A 22901-nucleotide genomic window follows, 5' to 3' on the forward strand; every position below is an offset into this window, starting at 1 on the left:
TTTAAATGAGCTATAGTAGTAGCCGCTACTAATTATAAAATGGGCGACACTAAAAGGCGTATGGATTAAACAATTATAAAATGGAGGACGCAGAAAACCGTTTTTAAATAGGCTTAGCGGTTACCTAAAAGGACTTGTTTGCACTATTTGCATTACCTTAGCCATTAGAAAGTAACTCTAAAAACACTAAAGGTCTATTACTAACTACCGCTACTACTAAATTAACTATATATAAGCAATAAATAAGCAAGCAAGCAAGCCCTTGCTTTGCTTGCTTGATTGCCCAAAATAAGGCCTCTTGCTTGATTGCTTGCTTACTGCCAAGACAAGCAAGCAAGCAAGCAATCAGGGTTTTGCTTGCTGATCAGCAAGTCTGGCTAAATGACCTTGTTCATACCACAGCACTTCTGGCGAGAATGTCAGAGCCCCAAGGCGCACTTCTTTATCGAAGCTCTCCTCAATTTTCGAGAAACTCCGGTACTCTCGCGTCGGCCAGCAGTCCGCTGAGGAACAGGAAAACAAAGATGATGAGTCGTCCACGCAGTCAAGGGGCGCTTCTTTTTTAAGACTGCAAACACACGCGAGAAATGGTTCATGAAGGGGCGCTTCTTTTTTAAGACTGCAAACACACGCGAGAAATGGTTCATGCCGATATTCTTGCTACTCCTGGTGCCCAGCCTTCTAAACCTCTTCCTCGTTTTCAATGGCCCAATGGTGGTACAGGGAGATCACCACGCTATCAGCCATCGGGGAGTTCAAGTCGGCAGGGACGTGACAAGCACGTCTTCCGGTCCGGTTTTGACCACGCCAATGTATACCATAGCTTAGACTACCTGTGGACAGCGCTTACAGGGTGGAAGCTATGCGAGAACGGCGCGGACGGAAAGATCAGGGTGGCAGGGATTGGGATGTTTCACCAACTCCACTGTCTGAATCGCTCTCGGAGCGTCATCCAGCAGTTGCAAGCGAGCAAGAGAATAGGCTATTCGGTGTTCACGGACGTCTCCGAGCATAGGGCCACTGGCCCCACTGGTTCGACTACCTTCGCTCAGTTATTCTGTGCAATTAACGATACCGTCGAGGCGAGTTCCATCGATAGTGGTTAGTGGAGTCTCTCGGGTTATGACACTCCTAGGTTATGTAAGGATTATAAGGATTATATGGCATTACGGCATGCAGAGAGCGAGGATGCGAGGGCCAGAAGTATTGACATAGCAAGGAAGAGATGAAGTGGCTGCATGCGATGGAGGAGAGGAAAGTCATAGAACGGAAGAAGCTGCATCGGAAAGGAGAGTAGAAGAGGTCTGAGATTTACAAACATGGAATAATATATCTGAAATATTTCTGTGCGGCTGCTTTATATACCACATTGGTAGCAGCTTGGCGTATTATATAGCTGGGCTTGGTGATCGAATTTTGGAAACTGTGACACCACTAGCGGTAGTACTCTGTAGTGAATCTGTAAACATGGAATGTCTGGTAAATTGGAGTGCTGTATATTGACTGTGCTAATGCAGGCAACTCGTAGTTTCGCCTCTAAAAGGAGATTCTGGTCGGTACGTTGAATGTATTCTCTACATGCAAGGCATCTGTACAGCTTAGCAATGGGGGGCGTGACTTGGAAACTCGGCCTGAATTGTCTTGAGGATAAATGGTGGGGCCAGAGAGTACAGTTCGGCGTACCAGAATGGACTATGTATGAGGATCATCTTATCTCACTTTCACTCAAGTACAGCATAATGAACGAGATAGATTAATTCTATACAGGTATTTTATTTACTAAGCCGCTTTTTGGGGTTGCTATTTCTCGACCCGTGATGTTATACAACCAGTTCCCCGATGGTGCAAATTCAAAACACCAAATATGCAACAACCCAATGCAAAACTGTCCCGGAAACGCCACGAATCCATGAAGTATTCATCACTCAAGTTGTGACACATCTACCCCGGACATCGAAAGGGATACACTTACGCTGGGATTTAAGCCATTCTCAGTGCTTCCCAGCTCCAGCCTTAATCTCCCGCTTCATTTCTTCCAACTTCGTGTGCATCTTCATTAGTTCCTCGCGCTGCGTCTTACTTGGGGCTTTGTCTGCTTCATATAGTTGCCAATATAGCTTCTCATAGCGTTCGTAGTAGCGCTGAAACTTTTGACTCAGCTCGACGGTCTGGCGGAATGATAGTTGTAGAGGCGGGGAAGTGGATGTGTCAGATTGAGGACTGCTCCCATTGTGAACGGGGTTATAGCGTGACGCGGCGATGGTGTCGATTGAATCAACTTTCCGGTGCTTGGCGTTATTGTTTGGGGTATGGGAGCGGGATATGTCGGAGTCGAGGTTTTCCGCTTTACGTTTGAGAGATTGACCTGAGGATGGTGTGCTGGCGGGCTTGGCCATGCTAGGAGGAGTTGATGTTGGGGTAGGGCGGTCCATCTTGCGCTGCTTGATAGATAAGTTGTGGTTGCGAATTGAGTCGTCCAAGTCGTTGGCCTTTCGCTCGAGGGTTCTGTCTGAGTTGCCCGAAGGAAGCTTAGCGGGAGAAGGAGCAGCTGAGAGGGTTTTGTGAACAGGGTGTGAATCTTCAAAGTTACTCGCATTGACTAACGGGGCGGCAGAGAGGGGAGACGGATTCTTTGGCTTCGTATTGGCGTTGGCTGTAGGTTTTGCAGGCTTGGTTTTGTTCTCCATCGCGGGAACGTCTTTGGAGACACTCTTCAGCTTGGAACGAGGGGTCGAAGAGGCCTCTCCAGTTGTCGTTTTTGTCGTATTCTTGGTACGGGCCTTTGGGACATCCGCCTGCGGAGCACTACTTTTTGTAGCCGTCGACTTGACATCCTTCGCTGCGTCACCTTTTACCACTTTCTTTTCCTGCTTTTCCTTCACCTTCTTCCCTTCGCGTTCTGAATCTTTCTCTTCAGTCTTGGCTCCTGCAACCGTTTTCTTCTCTGTTAATTTTGAAATCTTTTGAAGGGGTGTGGCAGGCTTCTGGGACGGTGCCGTGACGTTGAGGCGAGAAAGAATCTTGCCCTTGTTTCTTTCCTGCTTAGGTAGTAGGACCTGCCAAAGCTTATCATCTTTGGCAAGGCGAAGGCGGTCAAATGCTTTGATGGCATTGTCGACTGCCTTTTGACGATCTTCCGGGTTGGGGTACGGAAACTTCCACGGATCAAGTTCCTTGTAAGCTTTATCTGAAAGGTGCCAAGACGAATCAGGACTGCCTGGCTTTGCTACCTTCCCTAGAATTTCTCTGCAGTCGTTGATCTTCCCGTGAGTTTTCCTGGATAGCCAATTGAGATTGCGAGGTTCAATGGCTAATAAGTGGATGAGAGGAATACGGAGAGCACGTAAAGAATCGGCATGAAGGTTCGGCTGGGAAGTTGGAGCGGTTTTCATGGAAGATTGCGATAGAGACATCGTTGCAGGGCTCGAGGGGCTAGATCGCAGGGGTGAGGAAACATTTGAGGAAGGCTTGAGGTATTGTTGAGGTTTGAAGGACTTCGAAGGGAAGCGTCGGTGTGACGAAGGAACAGGGCTCGCATCGTGAACGATGGTCCTATTGTGCGATGGTAAGCGGCAGTTATCTAGAGGTGTTCGTAGCGTGTTAGGGGAAATAGGAGTTGGCTTCTGAGCAAAGAGATTCCCAGAAGTGTGCTCGATGATGTGGCTAATGTCTGAAGTTTATAGAAAGGAAATGTGGAATCATACTTGTTTGCTTCCTTCGCCTCGCTGAGCGCAGCCATAGAGTTTTTGAGGGTTTCCAACGCCGCATCCACTCCAGCAGTAACTTGTTCAGCTTTTTGAACGGCGAGGGAATGATTGATCAGCCCGGTGAAGGCAAGATGGTCATCGCCATCAGAATCGGTGGATTGGTATAACTCATATCTGAGACTCTCGGAGGTGGTTTGGAGGACATGGACTTTGTCGCCGTATTTCAGTTGCTATTTATAAAAGTCGTCAGTAGAATTCACAAGAACACCACGATGGCCGGAGGTAAAGCGGAGGTAACAGGGTGCCGGAGGAGATTTCATGAGACATACGGGAGCCCTTCCAAAAGTTATTTGAGGAGGTTTCCCGCTCCGTACGCATTCCAGGAGCTCGTCGACAACGCTTTGGGTCATTTCGAGTTGCATGACTTGGACGGCATTACTCTTCGCTTCCTTGGTTCCAATGTCGGTATCCGGGGCCCCTTGGAGGGCAATGCCGGTCGAGGGCAGAGTGGATGAAGCCATGATGAAGAGCCGTGCCTGCAGAACAGAAGTAAGGTGCCGTTAAGTCCCGCAGTGGCCAGCGTCAAGAGAGGTGATGCATGGAGAAGTGCACCGTTGGAGCAAGCTTGACGGTGGAGCAAGCAGGAGGGATTGTCGATGCCAGCTTGGAGTGCTGCTGCTTGGTATGCAGCAGGAAGAGGGAGAGTAGGAAGAGTATGTTGGCGGTAGGAGGAAGCAAAGGCGAAGCAACGAACAAAGATGCTCTGTCAGACAAAGTCAGACTGTCATAGCGCGGTGTTACCCGAGAGTTGAGCGAGAGCACGGAGCGAACAGAGCATCTGCTGGCGCAGGCTGAAACGATTGGCTGTCACGGACAGAATGGACAGAATGGAAAGGATGGTCAGAATAGAGGCGGGGGAGATTTCTTTGTCTAGATGTGTGTCCGGGCTGCATATAGTGGGAAGTGGGTAGTGTGGGCTAGTCTTGGACCATCAGACTGCAAGGCATGATGCGTAGTAGCGCGCTCTCTCTGTATTTTCTCTCACGCTCACCGTGGTCTTGTGCAAATGGGCGCAATGCTCTTGCGACTCCCGTGCCCCTCAATACACGCCTGGATATACGCCTCAGTATTGATTGCTGTGAAAACGGAGACTCGCCGCCATTTGCTTTTTCACCACGCCCTGCACCTCTCCACGACGGCCAGCGTTTGGCCCAGCAGGCTTGCAGCTAGCTGAGGCTTGGGTTGTGACGCCGTCATGCCCCAAAGCCACATCATGCACACACAATCCCATAGTCTGCAGCCCCGTCAGGTCAATCGGGACCGAGCCATGCTACCTCGCCCGCCTTGCTCGGGGCGGTCCACCGTCTCCGCCCGTCGCGCGAGGCCTTTTTGAGTAGAGGATAGGCAGCAGATTAGCATGGCTGTTTTCATATATCTTTCATCTCCATCCCGTCACTTTGCCTGCTTGCCTGCCTGCCTGCCTGCGTATTTCCACGAGATGGCCAGTCAAACCTCCTTCCCCCACGCACGGGACAACCCTTCGGAGGGTCATTCCATAAGCCCCACCTCGCCAAGGCCAAAGAACTCGGACATGCAAGAGAGAGAAAGCAAATGGGCGCTAATCGAAGGCAAAACTGGACGATTTAGGCAAGCGATAGGATTGATGATTCCTGCCGGTTTTTGGCGTCCACATGGAGCCTCGGAGTGGCCAGCCCCAAAGGCGACCTTTTCCTCCTGCTGGTCGGCGGTCAACGAAGGCTGGTGGGGTGAGTAGAATCTCTCTGGGCTGAGAAAGGGTGAATGCGGAGATGCTCGCGGCGCCCATGGCAATTAGCATTTCCGGATACTTCGGCACTCGCGGTATTGTTCCCGGGAGCGCCGTTTCTGAACGCGTTGACACTTCGGTGCCGTCATATCCATACCGATACGATGTGTAGCTTAATTTTGATATGCGGGGAACCCTTTTGGCTTTTGTATGTGTTCGCTCAGTCACGGATGAAAGAGGTTACCCATATTCGCTCGGTTGAGACTTCAACTTCAAGGGTTTGTGTTGCAGCGAAGTGAATGCGCTCCTGTCTGCAACCAGTAATTTACCATTAGGGTTGTACGTCGGCTTTATCAAGGCGTGAGGGGTACTTTATTGAGTCGTCGTCAGTGGCCCTTCCAAGAACCCGGGGAAAGAAAATATGTTGGTCCTACCATCTAAATTAGATTATATCTATGAAGCACCCGAGGACTTCGAGGCACATCAGGCTCGACGCCCGGATATTAACAAATTGTAGTGGGAGTGAAAATAGAAGGCCAAGTATGGCACCTTCTGGGCGTTCGCCAGTTTTGGGGACTTGGCGCAGTGGAACATTACGGTATCACCATCAATAGCAAAGCTTTACAGACAGTCGTCCTTTACGTTAAGTAAAATAAAAGTTTCATTGCTGTATTCCAAACCCCCACGCCGTCCCGCAATGCAATCGGGAAGCTCCAAAAGCCCAAACCTACACCGTCGCCATGGGGTTTAACAATCAACAAACCGAACCTAAGAAAGGAGCCTTCATGGGGCGCCCGCTAGTTGCATAAAAAAGTCACAGCGCAACAAAGCCTAGGAGATACAAACATATTCCTCATAGGCTATTGAGCTCCGTCTCTTCGTCCTCACGGTGACGGGCAAGCACAAGTCTCTTGTACTCGACTGGATCCTTGTCCCATAGCTCTGCAGCTTGTCCATTCAATGGGCTCGAGCTATCATACATCATAAGCAAGCTGTGCAACTCTAAGTAGCGCCACTAGCGCATTACCGTAGGCAACTTACTTGTTGGGCTCCCCAAGCAGGCTCTGCAAGCTGAGCAAGACGCTTTGGACATTGTAAATGGCGCTCCATTTGTCCTTCAAGATATCGAGGCAAATACGGCCGGAGAAGTCGATGTTGGGATGGTAGATTGGCGTTTTGAAGAGTACGGTTGGCGGGGTGAGGGGATATGTACTGGGGAATTCGAAGGCGAGCTTGAAGCTGAGACCTGCATATGGAGTGCCATCTGGCCCATCAATCGTCGCAGTCCATTTCATGAGGTTCTCATCATTAGGAAAGGCGGATATGCCAGGGGTGGAAGACATCATTAGTGTCATCAGTTCTGTTTGCAAGCTAGAGGCCATTTTAGATTGATATAGAGATTTAAAGTAGCACTAAGAATATTACCGTTTGGTAACATTAGCACTGCTCGCCGTTGGTCGTGAAGGAGTAGAGATTTTGGTTTCCGAAGTATTCATTTCTGTGGCCGTCATGGTGGGTTGGGAGTTCATGAGAGAATCCATCTGGGTTGGTGATGAGCGGATGTTAAAAGAAAAACTTATTGGAAGAATTTTAAACGCTGCGGTAGAGACTGCAAGAGGAGAGGTTGTTGAAGAATTGAGGGACGGGAGGACTATGGCGCAAGTCGTGCTAAAACGAGAAGCACCGAGCCCGTTGTTTACGTCGCGATGTCCACCAAGCAACCAAAAACGCCACGAAAAGAGGCGAGCCAAACGCCGAGCAGCGAAGTAATAGCAGCCAACCGTCTCGTGTCAGATTCGCGATTCCTGATACAGCTTAAAGATATCGTGCGGCAGTAATTTCAGCATAGCGATAGTAATTTACAGACGAATAATGGCGCACTTTTAAAATGTTTATATTCTTGCTTTTAACATTACAGGCGCATTAAAGGCTCGCCAGAGGCCTCATTTCTTGGAGAACAAAGGCTTTGCTCTACATCGAGCACAACTTTTCCTCTCTGGCGTGGTTCAACTGAACAATTCGGCTCCCTCTCCAAATTCAGAGTTTTCCCTTGACAGTTATTATGCTACAAGAATAGGCGCTGCAAAATTCAAATTCCGGCCCTATTCCTGACGTTGAAATCCCTTTGAATTACAGAATGACTGTCCCATAGGTAGCGTAGTAGATCGAGTCACCATCCTTGTGTGTCCATCATTCCAGTTGTTGATTATTTGACCTCTCCATGTTAAATATCACGCCGTGTACTCTTTCCCTTTCTGGCCAATCCTTCTTGGTGCCCGCTCCTGACGGTGGGCCATCTGACTGTTAGCAGTCAACTATTGGAGGCCACGGTGATTACTACTAGCCGCGAGATTACTGGGAAGAGTACAACCAGTCGAGAGCCAAACTAGGCGAAATGTTGGGTCAGGGTCGTGCGGTGGCGCGACTGGCAAGCTTCTAATCTGGATCTCGAGGCTTGGGGAGGTGTTCCGGCTGTATCATGCTCTAGTGGAGTATATAGCGAACAACTGAAACCCGAGCCAGCCGGCGCAGATGAATTACTATCGATCTTGTGGCGTTGGATTTTTGCCATCTGACACCGTCTGCACTTTCCGGTACTCTTGTTCCAAAGCTTGTTGCATCTCGAAGTCTAACTGTCTCTCTTTCTTCAGCCGCTGCTGTTCGTAGTCTCTGATAACGCCTGCATGCATGGCCTAAGAACTTTAGTTGAGGGTTTTTGTGGACATGGAAATAGGTGCGCTAACTGCTTTTTCAGCTGTCTGGGCATGATGAACAAATACTACGATACCAATTGCAGAGAGGGATGTCGCCGCTAAAGTGAGTTTTGCGGCTCGCGACATAATGATGTGCGGTTATGAAAGTTGCGGGTTGGTAGAAGATGAAAAGAAAGATGGAATTAGTGCATTGGCAGATTTTCTAAAGATCTGGAGCTTGGGCCAGCATCTCTTGGCGAAAGCTCATGCTTCTTCTTGACAGCCACCAACCAACCACGAACTGCGATAACAGATCTTCTTGCACGTCCAACACCACCGATCGCAAATATGGTGGGATTGTATAACCTGGTGAACCTGAGGCAGTACCAGCTAATATATGCACAGTCAGCTCAAAACTCCGTGGGAATTCAGACTCTTCTCGACGTAAGAGGGGCGGCCTGCCAATGCAATGCTAGAGCTCACCCTGCAATTAGGCCGAACGGGAAGCGCAAAAGATAGTTCAGCAGTGTGAGTGCTTGCAGTTAGTATTTTATATGAACCCCTGCTAACAATAACTAGCTAGAGAATGTAATGTGCCCCTTCCCCGCTAAGGCTCTACTGTATACTCAACGTTTATTGCCTAAAGACCGCACGAAACGAGTTAAAGAGGCTCGGACTGAGGCGCAGAAAGAGATTGACGAGTATCGAAGGGAGAAAGAAGAGGAATTCAAGGCCTTCGAGAAGGAAGTATGTGGCATGGATCATTTAAATTCGCATTCTAAGATACTTACCTTGTACGGTAGCATACAAGCGGAAACCGGAAGGCTGAGGAGGATGCAAACAAAGAGGCTGAAGCGAAAGTTAAGGAGATCCAGGAAATAGGAAAGAAGACTGGGGACAAGGTGGTTGGCCAGCTCCTAGAAGCCGTCATGAACGTGAAACCTGAACCGCCAAGATAAATGGAGGTATGCTGGCATGAAAATATATCAGCACTGCAGCAAGAATGTCATGGCTGCTGGGGAGTAACATGTATTAAAAACCCTCCGGCTTTCTATTTCATTTGTACCATGTAGATCAGTTCTATTTACATGTCTACCTGCATTTCACGAATGAATGAATACTCCAAAATTCTAAAGGAAACCATCAGATTTGTCTAGCAAACCCCATCGAGGACTAAGGTGTGGCTCAGGCAACTGGCCACCTGGATCACCGATAAATATATAATAACGTGGCGCGAGGAAGCGCATACAGACTCCGAAGTGCATGCAAAGCTCAAGATAGCTCAAACACTAAGAAACTTCCATCTGCACATCTTCCTCACCTCATTGTTTAAACGTTTTTGTGTAAGGAATGCTTCGTTGCTAAAGCATTTTCAGCTAAGGAATTTATGAAGACCTCTGCCTTACGTCACCGACCTTCGAATCGTCCGCTCTTTACCTCGTGGCTAGACAACTTCGAGAGGTTGCTGAATCAGATACCTCTCAAAGTCGTCTGGTACACGGCTAGGACTTTTGTATGAGAAATTCAAGGTTCCGCGGTGCACTTTGTAGCAAGAACCACGACTTGGATTTTTATGATTTTAGCAGTGTTGGATTTGCCTTGTAAATGTCTAGGGCACCTCAACCGCCGATTTTAAATGTAGGTCTTGTGTGGTTATTAAAAGATGTATAAAGTTAGTATATTTTGCCAAGCACAAAAAACAGGGGTTCTTTGGTACGCTTTATCCCTTGTAACGGTAAAATGTGTCCTACGGTTATCGATAAGAGCCGACCAATAGGATCTGTAGTATCAAGGCTCCTTGATCAAATCTACGAGGTTGTAGAACTCGTCGATTTCACTATATAATTGCTATATACATTCAATCTTTGGAGCTGAGTCGCTTAATATGAGGAAGCCAACAGTCGTTGTTTCTATAGAACGGTATGTGGCAAATAGAACAGCCGTAGAGAGTTCTTGGAGCTCTGCGAGGCCTCCTCCAATCCTTATTATTGCGAGATTTGCGAGTCGCACTTGGTGAAAGATCTGAAAGAGGCTTCCTACGTCCTCTATGTTGTATTTGAGTCTTCCTGCCGGCCTTAATATAAGTAGAGCAGATCTTCTGCTCGCGCCGCTTCCACAGCTTTATAAGCTTATAATCCTCTACTGGATACTACGAAATATTGCTTGTAGAGTATCGTGTTATCTTCTCCCGAATATACACTTGCGAGCGGGTTGGGTTCTTAAAGAGAGCCTGCCGTAGATCCTTCCGAAACTGTTTATGTGTATTACAACAATTTGCCTAGCGATTAGGGGGGCGGTAGGAGGAGAGTAGAAAGCAATTAATAAGGATGACGTTAAGTAGGAAGTGCCAGAGAGGCTTCCAAGTCTTTATATAAGGCCTCTGAGTATTGTAATAAGATCGTCTCTGGTTGGCAAGATCTACCCCCAGCATATAGTGATTGTAGTCGTTTATAAAGGTTAGAATTAGCAGATCTTTAACTACGGCGTCTCCAAACACCTTGCGCGTTTGTTTAGTAGAGGAAGCAGTAAGAGCAGGACGCCGCCGAGAGGTAATAATAGATTTCTTGCCTGGCGATAAATGACGTCAGCGTAAGGTGTCTAAGAAGAAGTTAGATTTCTTACTGTTGTTAACTGTACTTATAAAAAGGACGACTTGGGCGTCCTTCTAAGCGAATTCTATTACAGTTAAGTCTTTAAGGTAGCTCCATAGAGTACGCCCCACGGTAACTGGGCCGTATAGTGGAGCTTAAGGTGAGAGAGCCGATCGTTAATTTGCTTAGTAGGAAGCTTTTTCCTACTTCCTCTCGCGTTAATAAATATATCGCCTTTAAAGCCACCTAGCTCCTTACGTTTTGTTTTAGTTGTTCTAATAGTGCCTATGCCTTTAATTCCTAATTCGCGAAGCCTTATAAGAAGTTTGACACTTATAAATAGATTATTAAGCTAAACAACGTGGCGCCCGGGGGGGTAGAGAGGTAGGTCTATAGCAGGATCTCGCTAAGTAAGGAGATCTAGTATAACTGCCTGCGTCTTTAAAAGCCTTTCTCCTTAGTAAACGTAGTATTAAGATCTACTAGGCCCTTATTATCGCCTTTCGTATGCTATAGCTAATTAAGTATATAACCCTTATTTACTAACGCCTAAATCTTAAAGCCTTTAGGTGTTGGTTTTAATGGGATATTAATGATTTCGGAGGCGCGTCCTATAAAGTGTTAGCGACTCAGTTAATCGAGACATAAGCACGGCAAGAGGGTCGCGTAAGCCTGTACGATTGGATTGTCTATAAACGAGAATCTAAAGCTAGGGAGAGGAAAGGAGAAGAAGAGTAGCGCCGGTTAAAGTAGGGTTCTTTTATATAGTCCTCTAGTCATATGACCGCAAAGTTCTGCCAAGTTCTGCTAACCAAGTTCTGCCGTTTTCTGCCAGTGCCGTAATATTATCCCCCCCCTTAGTAAAGCCTGCCCTTAGGCTTTATATATCTATATTATACCTATAGGGCGTTCTTATCCTTATGCTCTTCCGGTAGCTTATTGTCCTTACTATACTAGCACTTTATCTACTTATCTAGGTACTTTAGGGGTCCTAGTTTATTAGGGTAACGGCTATAGAATTCTTAAAGCTTATAGGGACTGCTAATAAAGTTCTATATAGGGTACTAGATAAGATCTAGGTTATAGCCTTTCTAACTAACGCGGTACTTTAGCGTTTTCCTTACTAGTTTATAGGCTAGTATTTCTTTAATTTCCTATTTATTGTCGCCATTGACTTAAACTAGTAGGGGAGGTTTGTTCTTTTATTTAGGTAATAGGTTATTTATAGCTTTTTATAACTTATCTAATAAGAAAATAGGGTAGACCTTAATCGAATCTAAGAGCTTTACTTTATATAAGTTGCTAATCTTCTTAAGGACCTTATATAGTCCTACTATCTAATAGTCTAGCTTATAGCTAGGCCGTCCTATTTTCTAGTTCTTTATTATAACTGTTGGTTATACAGGGTGACTTACTAATAACGATTACTTGAGTAGGTTACAGTGATGTTGGTTAATAAAGCTTATTAATTGGAATGAGGAAGGGCAAGGAACATAAGGCTCCTCGCCACGCTAGTGCCGCGGCGACACGTGATGGCAACTTGCCATCACGTGACGGCAGTTTGCCGTACGTGACGGCAACTTGCCTTATTCCCGACACTGGCAACTCTTTTTTTATAGTTGCTATCTATAGATAAATACTGCTTAACTATTATAACAAATATAAATCCTCCTTACTTACTATTGCTATTGTAATATAAGTCTCGCTGTCCTAAAATTTGCCTTTTAGTACGTAGCTCTCTTGCTTAGGAGTCGTAGGTAGGCATCTTGTTTAGAGGGCCGCTAAGGCGCTAGTAGTAAGCGAGCTAATAGCGATTTTCTATCCCGGGGATGGAAAATCCTAATTGGCTAAGTTAAGTTAGGGTCTATAGAATCCCCCCTCCTAAAAAGTCTTAGTAAGAGAATCTGACTAATTAGATAACTTTAACCGCCGGTTAAAGTTCCTAGATATTTTAAGACCTTACGTAACTAAGAAATTTCTAGGGACTCCCTTTTAACCTAACCTTTAACTCATATATATAAAGTATTTGTATTAACAAACGTCTCTAGTGCCTTATTTAGGTTCGCCTTTATTATTACATCTATTAGGTTATCTTAGCCATTAATTTATTAAATCTTAAAGAGTTTTTAACGCTTATAGGATTGCTAAAGTGCCATAATATTAATTATAAGGCGCTTCTCCTTTATAGTACCGAGCTTAACTAAATACTTATAAAGGGAATATAAGTTAGTATATACGATTATAGGGATAACAGAAAGTTTGAGTTAATCTATAATTATCTTTAAGGTAGTTCCAATTACAATTATTATATTAACTCCGCTAACTATTCTATATATCTTTAACGCTAAAATACTTTAGGTAATACGCTTACTCTTAGTTAAGCTCTAATAGATAAGATTGCTATAGATTATAAAGTTATTCTCTTCCGTAAATTCGTTTGCGATAATAATCTTATATCCTAACTAGGAGCTAAAATCTTTGTTATTTATAAACGATCTATTAATAAATATAAAGAGCTTAGCAGTAGGAAGATTAATAGGCATATAGAGTAGTCCCTAATCGAGATAGTTTATTTACTAGGAAAGATATTTATTTAGGGCAAGAACGTCGTCCTTAGTTGGTTTCTAGTATTAGGCGGTAATAGAGAGATTAAATAAAGCCTTAGGTTAACAAATAGAAGTAACATAAGCTCCGCGAGCGCGTTACTCTACATATCCTTACTTTAGGGAATTAACGTTAATAACATTAATCTTCTTACCTTAACCCTTCTGGCGTAAAGTAATAAAATCCTTATTTAGGGAGAGGATGCATCCATTAAAAAGTAATAGTGTTGTTAAATTAAGCTTTTCCTTCGGCTTTACTATAAGATTTGCCTTTAGTAGCTTATCCTCTTTAAGAGCTAAGAATTGGTCGTCTCCTAAGATAATTGTGTTATTAGTTTATCCCATGCGCGGTCGATAAAGGCTCTCGCATCAGCGAACCAATTAGAAGCCCTCAATTTTGGCAACATAAAGCTAAGGATTTGGAGTTACAATTGCAATTTTAAATCGTGATAATAAAGTTCAAAAATGATATATTTTGGTATCTACTGCTAGCCAATTTAATCAAGGTGTTCTTGCTAGCAAGGCCCTATTTTATAGAGTTATATTTTGCATAGAGAGCAACCAAATCGGGTTCTTAGAGGACGCTGCCGTCTTACCCAATCCTTACTGCCGCGTGGTTTCTGTGTAGTACTTTCAGAAAGTTCCATAAGAGGCTTCCTAGCTTTTAACTCTATTGACGCCTTCCTACTGGCTCTAACGCATGCAGTACAGCTTTACTGCTTTGAGAATATCCGCATAGGTCCCTACCCGTGCTCCTTTGCCGGTGCCTTATGTATATCCTTATCTTCCATTATAATAGTGCGGCCGGTAGGTTTAGTAAGACGTTTACCATTGTTAAATAAGGCCTTAACAAGTTCCTTATAGAAAGCTTTATGGGCGCTACGCTTCGGCTAGTAGCCAGGAATTAACTTGGTAGAGAGCTTATAGCAATTACTAATAGTTATATTAAGGAGGAAGTGGTAGAGAGGTTTCTAGGACTTTATATACGTCCTCTGCGTATTAAAATAAGACCTTAATTAGTCGGCTTTGTTAACGCCGCCTATAAAGTGGTTATATATATTAATAAACTGCGGGATTAAGAGTTCCTTTATAGCTTAGTTGCTAAAGACTTTTTATATTTAGTGGGCGCTAGATGCGGTAGTAGCAGGGCGTTGTCGAGTTTATTAAACCTTAACTCTACCTAGCGATGTATGACGTTAGAGCTCGTAGGCCTTATTTTTAGGTGGCAAACTTACCAGAATTAACCGTACTCATAAAAAGCACGATGTTAGCGTCCTTCCAAGCAAACTCTATAACGGTGCTGTCTTTTAAGAGTCTTCCGTACAGTTTACCCTATTTAATTTAGCCTAAATGTACTAGCTTAAGGTCTACAAGCGACCGATTAATTTACTCGGCGCCCTTCCTTTCTAACTACTTAGTAGGAGCGGAGTCGTTCTCCCATTTATTTACCACCTTACGTCTCGTTTTGGTCGTTCGTACTGTTCCTATGGCCCTAATTCCTTCCTTCCGAAGCTAGTTAAGTAGCTTAATACTTATAAAAAGGTTATCTAGCCAGACGATATACTTATACTTATTAAAATATTGTTTGCTATTAAGCTCCTGTAGGAGAAGATCTAACACTACTGCCTGCGTCTTTAAAAAACCCTTTTCCTTTATCTAATATTCATCTAAATTAATAGGGCCCTTCTTAAGACCTTTTGTATACCAAAGCTAGTCTAATATATAGCCCTGGTTTGCTATAACCTATATCTTAAAGCCTTCTGGTATAGGTTTAGTTGGAATATTAATAGTTTTAAAAGCTCGCCCAGTAAACCGAGCAATTGTCTTATTAACTGCAAGGTAGGTTCTAGGCTTCTAATATTAGCGGAAGCAGTCGCGTAAGGTATTGCTAAGTATAGTAATCTTATCAAAAGGAGATTCTTTAGTAGGGTTGTTTAGGTCCTTAGGTAAAGATATATAAAGCTTTAAATTAATTTGCTGCCACCAAGTCTTGCTTATATGTTCTCTAACAGTAAAATGGTTAACTGCTCTTCTGCGGCTCTTCTTCCAATAGTCCTAAATGTCCGTTTTAGGTGATAGCCCTATATAAATTGCTACTGCCAAGTATGTAAGAAGCTCCCTGGCAGTAGTTGGCTGCTATAGGCGAGGTCTCCTAACCTTCCTGTTTCTCTTCTTGTATTCTTAGTAGGGATAAAGCCTTATATACTCATTTGTGTGAGCTGCCAGCTCTTTAAGTAAGTCGTCCGTCCATATAAGTTTAAATAAGGCAAAAGGATCGGTAGGATCTATATGGGGTGGTAGATTTAGGGTTCTATTGGTAAAAGGAAGATTAAGAGGTAGGGGGTTAAATGCTGGTAGCGGCCAGGGCTTGGGTGGTGGAATTTTGGCGCGCTTATTTTTTGGAATAATATATTAATCAGGCTGCACAAGATCCGCGTCATTAGAAGTATGTTTTCGACCCATTATGGTGGTTCTATTAAGGTATCAAGTTATATAGATTCTATAGTGGAGATATTTGTTTATGTTTTGGTGTTCGCGCACGGGCCACAATCCTGCGAGAGCCTCGACCGCGTATGGGATATACTGACAATTCTAAATAGGGTTCCCGTAGTTATAATAAGGAAGTAGGGATTAAATATAGAAGTAGTTATTAAAAGCTTTTCTTTATGGTGCTTGCTATAGGTAGCCCACTAGTAAGTTCCTGCCTCTATAATTCCATATAATGGCTTAAGCACAACTATAATTATATCTTTAGAATACTAGTGGCGAATTTACTCCGGAAGGTATGCTAATATTAAGCGCTAAAGGTGCGTCTCTAATTGGGTATAGGCTTAAGTAATATCTTATAAATAAACCGCCATTTTATTCTTTATTAAGGAGGGAGCTAATATAATAATAACTCGCTGACTAGCTCGTTAAATTATAGGAGATTATATAAGAATTATNTCTTTNCTATTATTNTTATAACCTTAGATAATAAGCCTTAATTTCTTAAATAGGGCGTTAGTAGCTTTGCCCTTAATCTTATTAACTATCCTTAACTTAAAGATGCGAACTTTATTAAACTTAGTAGGGTTATACTTCTTGAATTTAAAGACTCCTCTTATAATAAGGCTATCGATCTCCTACTTGTTAAATACTTAGAAAGGAGCTTTTAGAGTTATAATACGACCTTTCTTTCAGAGCTGTTTTGTAAGTTTAAAGTTAGCCTTCTCCTTGGCTATTATAAAGGCCATTAACAGCTTAACTCTATTCTCGATAGCGGCAATAAATTACTCTTCAAAATTAATAAGATATTGGCGATTTCGTAATCCCTTTGGGCGACCTCTACCTCGTTATAGTTGCGGCGTATCTACTACAATTGTATTAGAATTGTGGCTCTCCTCTAGGGCATTTTCTGTGGCATCCTACGAAGGCTCGGAGCTGCTATCCTTATAGTAAGGCTTAATAATAGTTAAACGGAATTAAGTGGGTCTGTAAGGCATCTAAATAGTATAAGTCTAACCATTAATTATAATAAGTTAATATGGGCCTAACTATTCTCCCTTTTTACGCCATACGCGTATCTTAGACTGGAGTGGTAGATTAAGCGTAGTTAAGGTATTTAGGCTATTTCTTATTCCTAGTACATTGTTAACCTAGCATGTGGCGTAGAGACGTTATACCTCCTTCGTTGCCTTATAAATAGCCTTAGCTTATTATATAATAAAGGGAGATAGTAAAGAATTGTTAGTTATTTAAGGGTAGGCGCTAAAGACTAGTAACGTGGGCACGAGTCCATCTAGGCCAGCGGAATTATTAATAGCTTTAACAGCTATTTATAAGGTAAGTTCTTCGCTAGCGTCCTCTAGTTTTAAAGAGATAATCTTATATACGCGGCGTAATGGTGTATAATATTGCTCTACTTTTCTAATACTATTATATGCCTTAATAGGGACTTCCTTAACCTTAATTACTATTGCCTTTATCTATTATTAAAACTCTATAAATAAGAAGTTCTTTTCTGCATTATAGATAATTTAATTAGGGGGTCCTAGATAAATATTAATCTAATATAATTAAAGGGTATTCTATACGTTCTTAGCTAATATATCCTTTAAAAATTGTACGGCTTGGAAGGAGGGTAAGAAGTTAACAACTTAGAGTACTAGCTTGCCGCTAAGATATATAACGTTAATAATAATATAGAAGTTAAAGTTATAGTTATCTTTAAGGGTAAACTTAAATCGGCTAGGGGACTTCTGGTTTATTTAGTAGTAATAATAGTACTTTATAAAATACTTAATTGCCTTAACCTCGACTTTATAACCTACTCGCTAAAGAACCCTAAGCAATTAATAAACAGATAGGTGGCTAAATTAACGGTGTAGTTAACGTAACTCTAACTTAGTTAGGTGGCTTTAAGCAATACTCTTTTCTAGTTAATAAAGGAGTAACTAAGGGTGGCCCTATTTGTATATAATAGGCACCCAATTATCTCCCTAAATAAGTATATCCTTAAGGTTATTAAGCTTAACGCCTAATTTATTTATATCTCTAATGCAAAATAGAAATAGGGTATTTGTAGAAATGACGTGAAAGGTAATATACCCTAAGGGGGTTTAGACCCTAATTGTGCTAAAAGAAATCGCAGTACCCTTGCTAAAACGAATTGTGTATTAGCCTGCTGTTAAATAGTTAATCTAAACAGAGCTATTAAGCTACTAAAGGGCTTAAACTTAAGGTTCTCCTACTATAGATACTCCTACGGCTCCAGTATCTGGCATAATACTATAGAAGACGTTCGCCGAGTATCTATCATTAAAGGAGAACGCGGAACTCTCCCTTGGCTTATTAAAGATATCTAACTTTATAGTAAAATAGAGCGTAGATTGGTTATTAAGAATAGTAACGGTTTATATACCATCTACCTTACTATACTTAGTAAAGTATTAGTTGGGTAAGTACTCCTTAATTTCTATATCTATAAGGAGCTATTTAGCCTTATTAACCTTACCCTTAAGATCTTCTACGCCTTTATATTAAACTAGGAAGCTTTAGAAGTAGGCCGTAGTAGCCTTATAATTTCTAACGTTTCTTATATTTTAGCGAAACTTATTATATGCCTCCTTTTGTTTATTAAGAGAATGCCTAGTTAACTAGCAATTTGGTTTCTTATAAACGTAGCACTTCTTCTAGCAATTACTTTGAAATAAACCTCTATAAGGACCTCCACCTTTACCTTATAGTTATTAATTATACTCTCTACCGTATTACCTACCCAGGCCACTATATGTTTAATTAGTCTAGTTATAATTATATTAGTTAGGCAGGTTAATTAAAGTAGGTTAGAGTTAGGCGTTAAATTGCTATACTTCTTAAAAGCGTAGAGCGGTGCTAATAGAAGATCTTAATTAAGTATATACTCCTTTATAAGTATTTATAGGATTAAAGAGAGTAAGGTTATATTCTTTAACACCTTAGTATACGCTAATGACTTAATTACATAGGCTAAAGTCCTCTTAATATAATTCGGATAAACTACGCTAAATTATCTAAAGTTGATTAAAGAGCTTTTAAAGATAATTAAGCCGAGGGACACCTAGGTTTATAGCAATAATCCTTAAAAAGGTAGTCTTTCTCTATTCTAACATATACTGCTACTTATTCTCTTCTGTTTTAAAGTGGCATCTTAACTTATATATTATGCGGTTAAAATCGTATCCTTTTCCTACTAAACGATTATAATAGAAGGTACTAGCTTGGCCCTTAAGTATAACGGAATAGGCGTTATAGTATTAATTAGACTTTATTCCTACCTTCTAGCAATAGTTATAGAAGATACATAGTTTTGAATTAAGAATATTATATAATTCCCCGCTAAACTTCTTCTCCTAATCCAAATAGAGCTTTGTAAGCTCTGTAAGTAATTTTAAACTGCCTTTAATTTAAGATTAAGATAGAGGAGGTAGGGGTTGTATTGCAGGCTGTAGTGGGGATATAAGTCTAGTCGGTAAAGTCTAAAGGTTATTAAATTATAAAGCAATAGGATCCTATACCTGCTCTTATTAGGGTATAGTATCTAATATTAAGGTTACGGGTTAAATTGGATATAGAGGAGTTAAAGGCGGAGGTAGGTTCGTCTCTAGAGGTATATTACTTAGGTTCTATCGTAAGTTAAGCTTCTTTATAATGCGTAGTTGGTGCTTAATCTCTTATAGAGTCTATTTATGCTCTTTTTTTGCGTTAATAACCTGCTCCTAAATGTTATCTCTAATAGTACCCCCGTCCTTAGGGATAAATACTTTATTCTCCTAAAGGAAGTTACGGAAGTCCCGTACGATATCCTTATTTACAGGGGCCTATATTTCCTTTATCTATCTAATAAAGTCCTCCTTTATATATTCCTATAGCGCGGTATTATTATATTTACTGTCCTTATAATATGCTATACAGTATAATAAAAATCCATTTAAGTCTTGTTTATTAGCGTTTATAAGGTTAATTATAGCTTTATTCTATGTCTTTAGGTTAATATCTTCCTTATACTTCTTCGGGTAGGTTAATGCTATAGTAGGTATAGAATCGACGGGGTGTCGTACGTTAAAGGTAGGTAGGATTTTCGGTTTTGTAGGATCTTGTAGGTTTGCTGTCAAGAGGTAGGCAATTCAAGATATTATTTGACGCGTTTTGGACGTTAACTTAGGACCCTAGGTTTAGTGACACTTTTAACCTAAAGTACTCGACCAAATCTTCGTAAACGTAATTATTCTGCGTAATAGACGCAACTTAGTATCTCCTAGTACTTAGTGACACTTCTGTTACTAGTTTTCCGCAAGTTTAAGGTAGTATAGTATTGCCGGGATCCATTCCATATAAGCGCATATAGCACCTTTATACAAGACTGTCTCTTCTATTCGAAAACCTAGCTGCTTTATAGTTAACTGTGTATTTAACCACTAATTAGTGTTAGTTATATAGGGCAACTCACCAATAACGACTACTCGAGTAGGTTATAGTGATATTAGTTAATAAAGCTTATTAATTAGAATAAGGAAGGGCGAGGAATGTAAGGCTCCTCGCCACGCTAGTGCCGCGGCGACACGTGATAGCAACTTGCCATTACGTGACGGTAGTTTACCGTACGTGACGGCAACTTGCCTTATTCCCGACAATAACCTAGACCATATTACCTATAGTAAAGTTAGGCTCTTGCCTATACTTATTTACCTATAATTGTATTAATTTCTAGGCCCTTTCTAGATTTATATAGGCTACCATTTAGGCTTCTTTTAAGCGCTTAGCGTACTGCTAGGCTTCCTTATAAGATAGTTTTTTGTATATAGTCTAGGGTCCTTCTAGTCTTTCCTAGTTAAAGCTTATACGGGGTAAGTAACCTATCTCTAGTTAAATAGGGGCAAATCTAGTAGAGTTATGGAGTAAGGTTGCTTAAGCGTAGTTTATTAGGGGTAATAGCTCGGCCTAGTTATCCTAGAAGTAGTTAATAAAAGGCTAGAGTCTCTAGTCTAAATATTAATTTATAATCTCTATCTGGCTATTTATCTATAGGTGGTATACCGTAAAAAGCTTTAGCTTAATACTTAGGATTTAGGTAAACTTGTTCTAAAAGGCTAATATAAACTGCGGCCTATAATTAGATATAATAGTATCTAGTAGTCTATAAATTTAGTAGATATAGTAGATATATAGTTAGGCTGCCTCTTTAGTATTAATATTTTTATAACAGGGGATTAAAAATGGGCGCTTACTAAAGCGGTTAACTAGAATTATAACTATATTATATCCATTACGGTCTAGAGGTAGCTTATAAAAGTCTATAGAGATATACTACTAGGGGCGGTTGGGTATTAGAAGGGGTTTTAATAATCCTAGGGTTTTATCTCGTGGAATTATAGACCTATAATAGTTATTGCAAGGCCGTCGAAATCGGACTCTGTACCTGTATATGGTGACGGCTACGAACCTAGTCTTTAAAGTTCAGATCTAGAGCCAACATAGAGACGTCGTATAGCGTGCGGACGGGACCTGGTGGCGGTTGTGGGCGTTAAGGGCGGTGGTAAAAAAAATTTCGGATGGTGAGATCTTAAAAACTACTACTGTTGGCCCTCTACAGTATAATGACTACTATACTGTTCTATCCAGGGCACCTATACAATCCAACATGGATACGCAGTATTCGATAGCATCCCCCGACCCCCAGTTAAAAGCATTAATAACCTTATATTAATAAACGAGACGTAAATAAACAAATGAATAAATAAGCAAATATACGGCCCCTTCTAACCCCTAGGGCGATCGCCCGCAGAGTATACGGTCACTCGCCGTTTTACTGCCATAATACTACCTAGCTGGATTGCGACCTATAGGTTTCCTTATCTCCTTTTAACGGAGTAGTAACCCTTAGAAAGGGCCTAGCTAGGGCCTAGGTACAAAAGATACCCAATATACAATATAATATATCCCGCTATTAGTATTACAGTAGTTAGAACAGATAAATCCCCCTTATGCCTTTAATAGGCCCTAGGGGGGGGGGAAGGTATAGCGTATATAGTAATGGTTAGTTAAGAGATAGTATATAGGGGATGGCTAAGATATAGGAGACAAAAACGATAATAACACAGCAATTAATTAGCAAGGCCTAGCTGGGACGTAGTGAACCCTAGCTTGGATAAGCTAGAGAAGGAAGCAGTGGTTCCTAAAGAGTTTAAATATCTAAGGAGGAGGACGTGCTGTAGGCCCGCAGGGCCGCTACTACGTGCAAATATGGCAAATTGGGGTTTTTCATCCTACTGAGGCTGCTCATAGGGTTTTTCCTCCCCTAACTGCAGGGGTTTTCTTCCTGTAAATATATAAGTTTTCCCCCCTATGCGGAGTAGTCTGCGTAGGCCAGTAGGATCCGTATTAGACGTTAATCAAAGAGTTACTACTAGTTATTGCAATTCTATATATAACAGTTAATATTTATAACTATTCCGGGCTAGTAATAGCGGTCACTAATAATCTTACGGGTTTTATTCTTTTTAGGGTAGGCTATAGAGACCTAGGTATATGCTTTGGTAATAAGTTAAGTCTATAAGTTTTGCTCCTTTACTACTACTAGCCATTTCTAGTGTTTTAGTAGTCTGCTTTTAAGGGACTAAGGGCTAGTGACGTTCTTTGCCTTTTTACGGTACTCCTGTAGGGAAGGGGCCGTACGGTTTACTTACAGCAGTTTATTAATAAGGTTAAGTTCTATAGAGTTAATAGGGCATATTTTAGCGTCTAAAGAGTTTATATTTAGTTCTGCCTGTATCTAAGGGTTAAGGTGCTCTAGTTATAGTAGCGCCTAGGTTTATAATAAGATCTTCACGGCTATCTAGTTATTTATGTCCTATTTACGCCTTATAAGAGTGTCCGCATAGTTAGTGGCGCCTGGCCTATATATAATTAGGAAGTTAAATTAAAATAGGGTGTCTGCCTAGCGTGCCTATTAGGCTATAAGGGCCTTTATTGTTATAAAATATTCTAAGGCCTTATAATTACAAACTACCTAAATAGACTTA

General features: G+C 41.8%; 5 protein-coding genes across 5 annotated transcripts; 2 read left to right on the plus strand and 3 right to left on the minus strand.

The window, feature by feature from the left end:
- The first annotated feature begins 396 nt into the window (after window positions 1–396).
- Window positions 397–1230, plus strand: K441DRAFT_669405 (uncharacterized protein). The gene is made up of 2 exons (XM_067650138.1): window positions 397–549; window positions 601–1230. The coding sequence occupies exon 2, from the start codon at window positions 639–641 to the stop codon at window positions 1104–1106; it is 468 nt and encodes a 155-aa protein (XP_067497754.1). The 5' UTR covers window positions 397–549; window positions 601–638; the 3' UTR covers window positions 1107–1230.
- Window positions 1231–1741: 511 nt separating this feature from the next.
- Window positions 1742–4278, minus strand: K441DRAFT_669406 (uncharacterized protein). The gene is made up of 3 exons (XM_067650139.1): window positions 4037–4278; window positions 3705–3937; window positions 1742–3552 (listed from the first exon to the last, which is right to left on the minus strand). Exons 1-3 carry the CDS (start codon window positions 4226–4228, stop codon window positions 1992–1994), a joined length of 1986 nt encoding a protein of 661 aa, XP_067497755.1. The 5' UTR covers window positions 4229–4278; the 3' UTR covers window positions 1742–1991.
- Window positions 4279–6097: 1819 nt separating this feature from the next.
- K441DRAFT_647057 (ubiquitin-conjugating enzyme) lies at window positions 6098–7178 on the minus strand. Its single transcript, XM_067646842.1, has 3 exons — window positions 6898–7178; window positions 6514–6843; window positions 6098–6443 (listed from the first exon to the last, which is right to left on the minus strand). The coding sequence occupies exons 1-3, from the start codon at window positions 7011–7013 to the stop codon at window positions 6326–6328; spliced, it is 564 nt and encodes a 187-aa protein (XP_067497756.1). The 5' UTR covers window positions 7014–7178; the 3' UTR covers window positions 6098–6325.
- Window positions 7179–8012: 834 nt separating this feature from the next.
- Window positions 8013–8312, minus strand: K441DRAFT_589614 (uncharacterized protein; the record flags this gene model as incomplete). The annotated part of the gene is made up of 2 exons (XM_067644778.1): window positions 8013–8165; window positions 8217–8312. 2 exons carry the CDS (start codon window positions 8310–8312, stop codon window positions 8013–8015), a joined length of 249 nt encoding a protein of 82 aa, XP_067497757.1.
- A 201-nt stretch (window positions 8313–8513) lies between these two features.
- K441DRAFT_621591 (vacuolar ATPase-like protein) lies at window positions 8514–9307 on the plus strand (the record flags this gene model as incomplete). Its single annotated transcript, XM_067645970.1, has 5 exons — window positions 8514–8609; window positions 8660–8693; window positions 8745–8753; window positions 8812–8912; window positions 8969–9307. 5 exons carry the CDS (start codon window positions 8514–8516, stop codon window positions 9122–9124), a joined length of 396 nt encoding a protein of 131 aa, XP_067497758.1. The 3' UTR covers window positions 9125–9307.
- Window positions 9308–22901: the final 13594 nt, after the last annotated feature.

Source organism: Cenococcum geophilum, assembly GCF_001692895.1.
Source record: "Cenococcum geophilum 1.58 unplaced genomic scaffold K441scaffold_70, whole genome shotgun sequence".
In the NCBI taxonomy this organism is placed as follows: domain Eukaryota; kingdom Fungi; phylum Ascomycota; class Dothideomycetes; order Gloniales; family Gloniaceae; genus Cenococcum; species Cenococcum geophilum.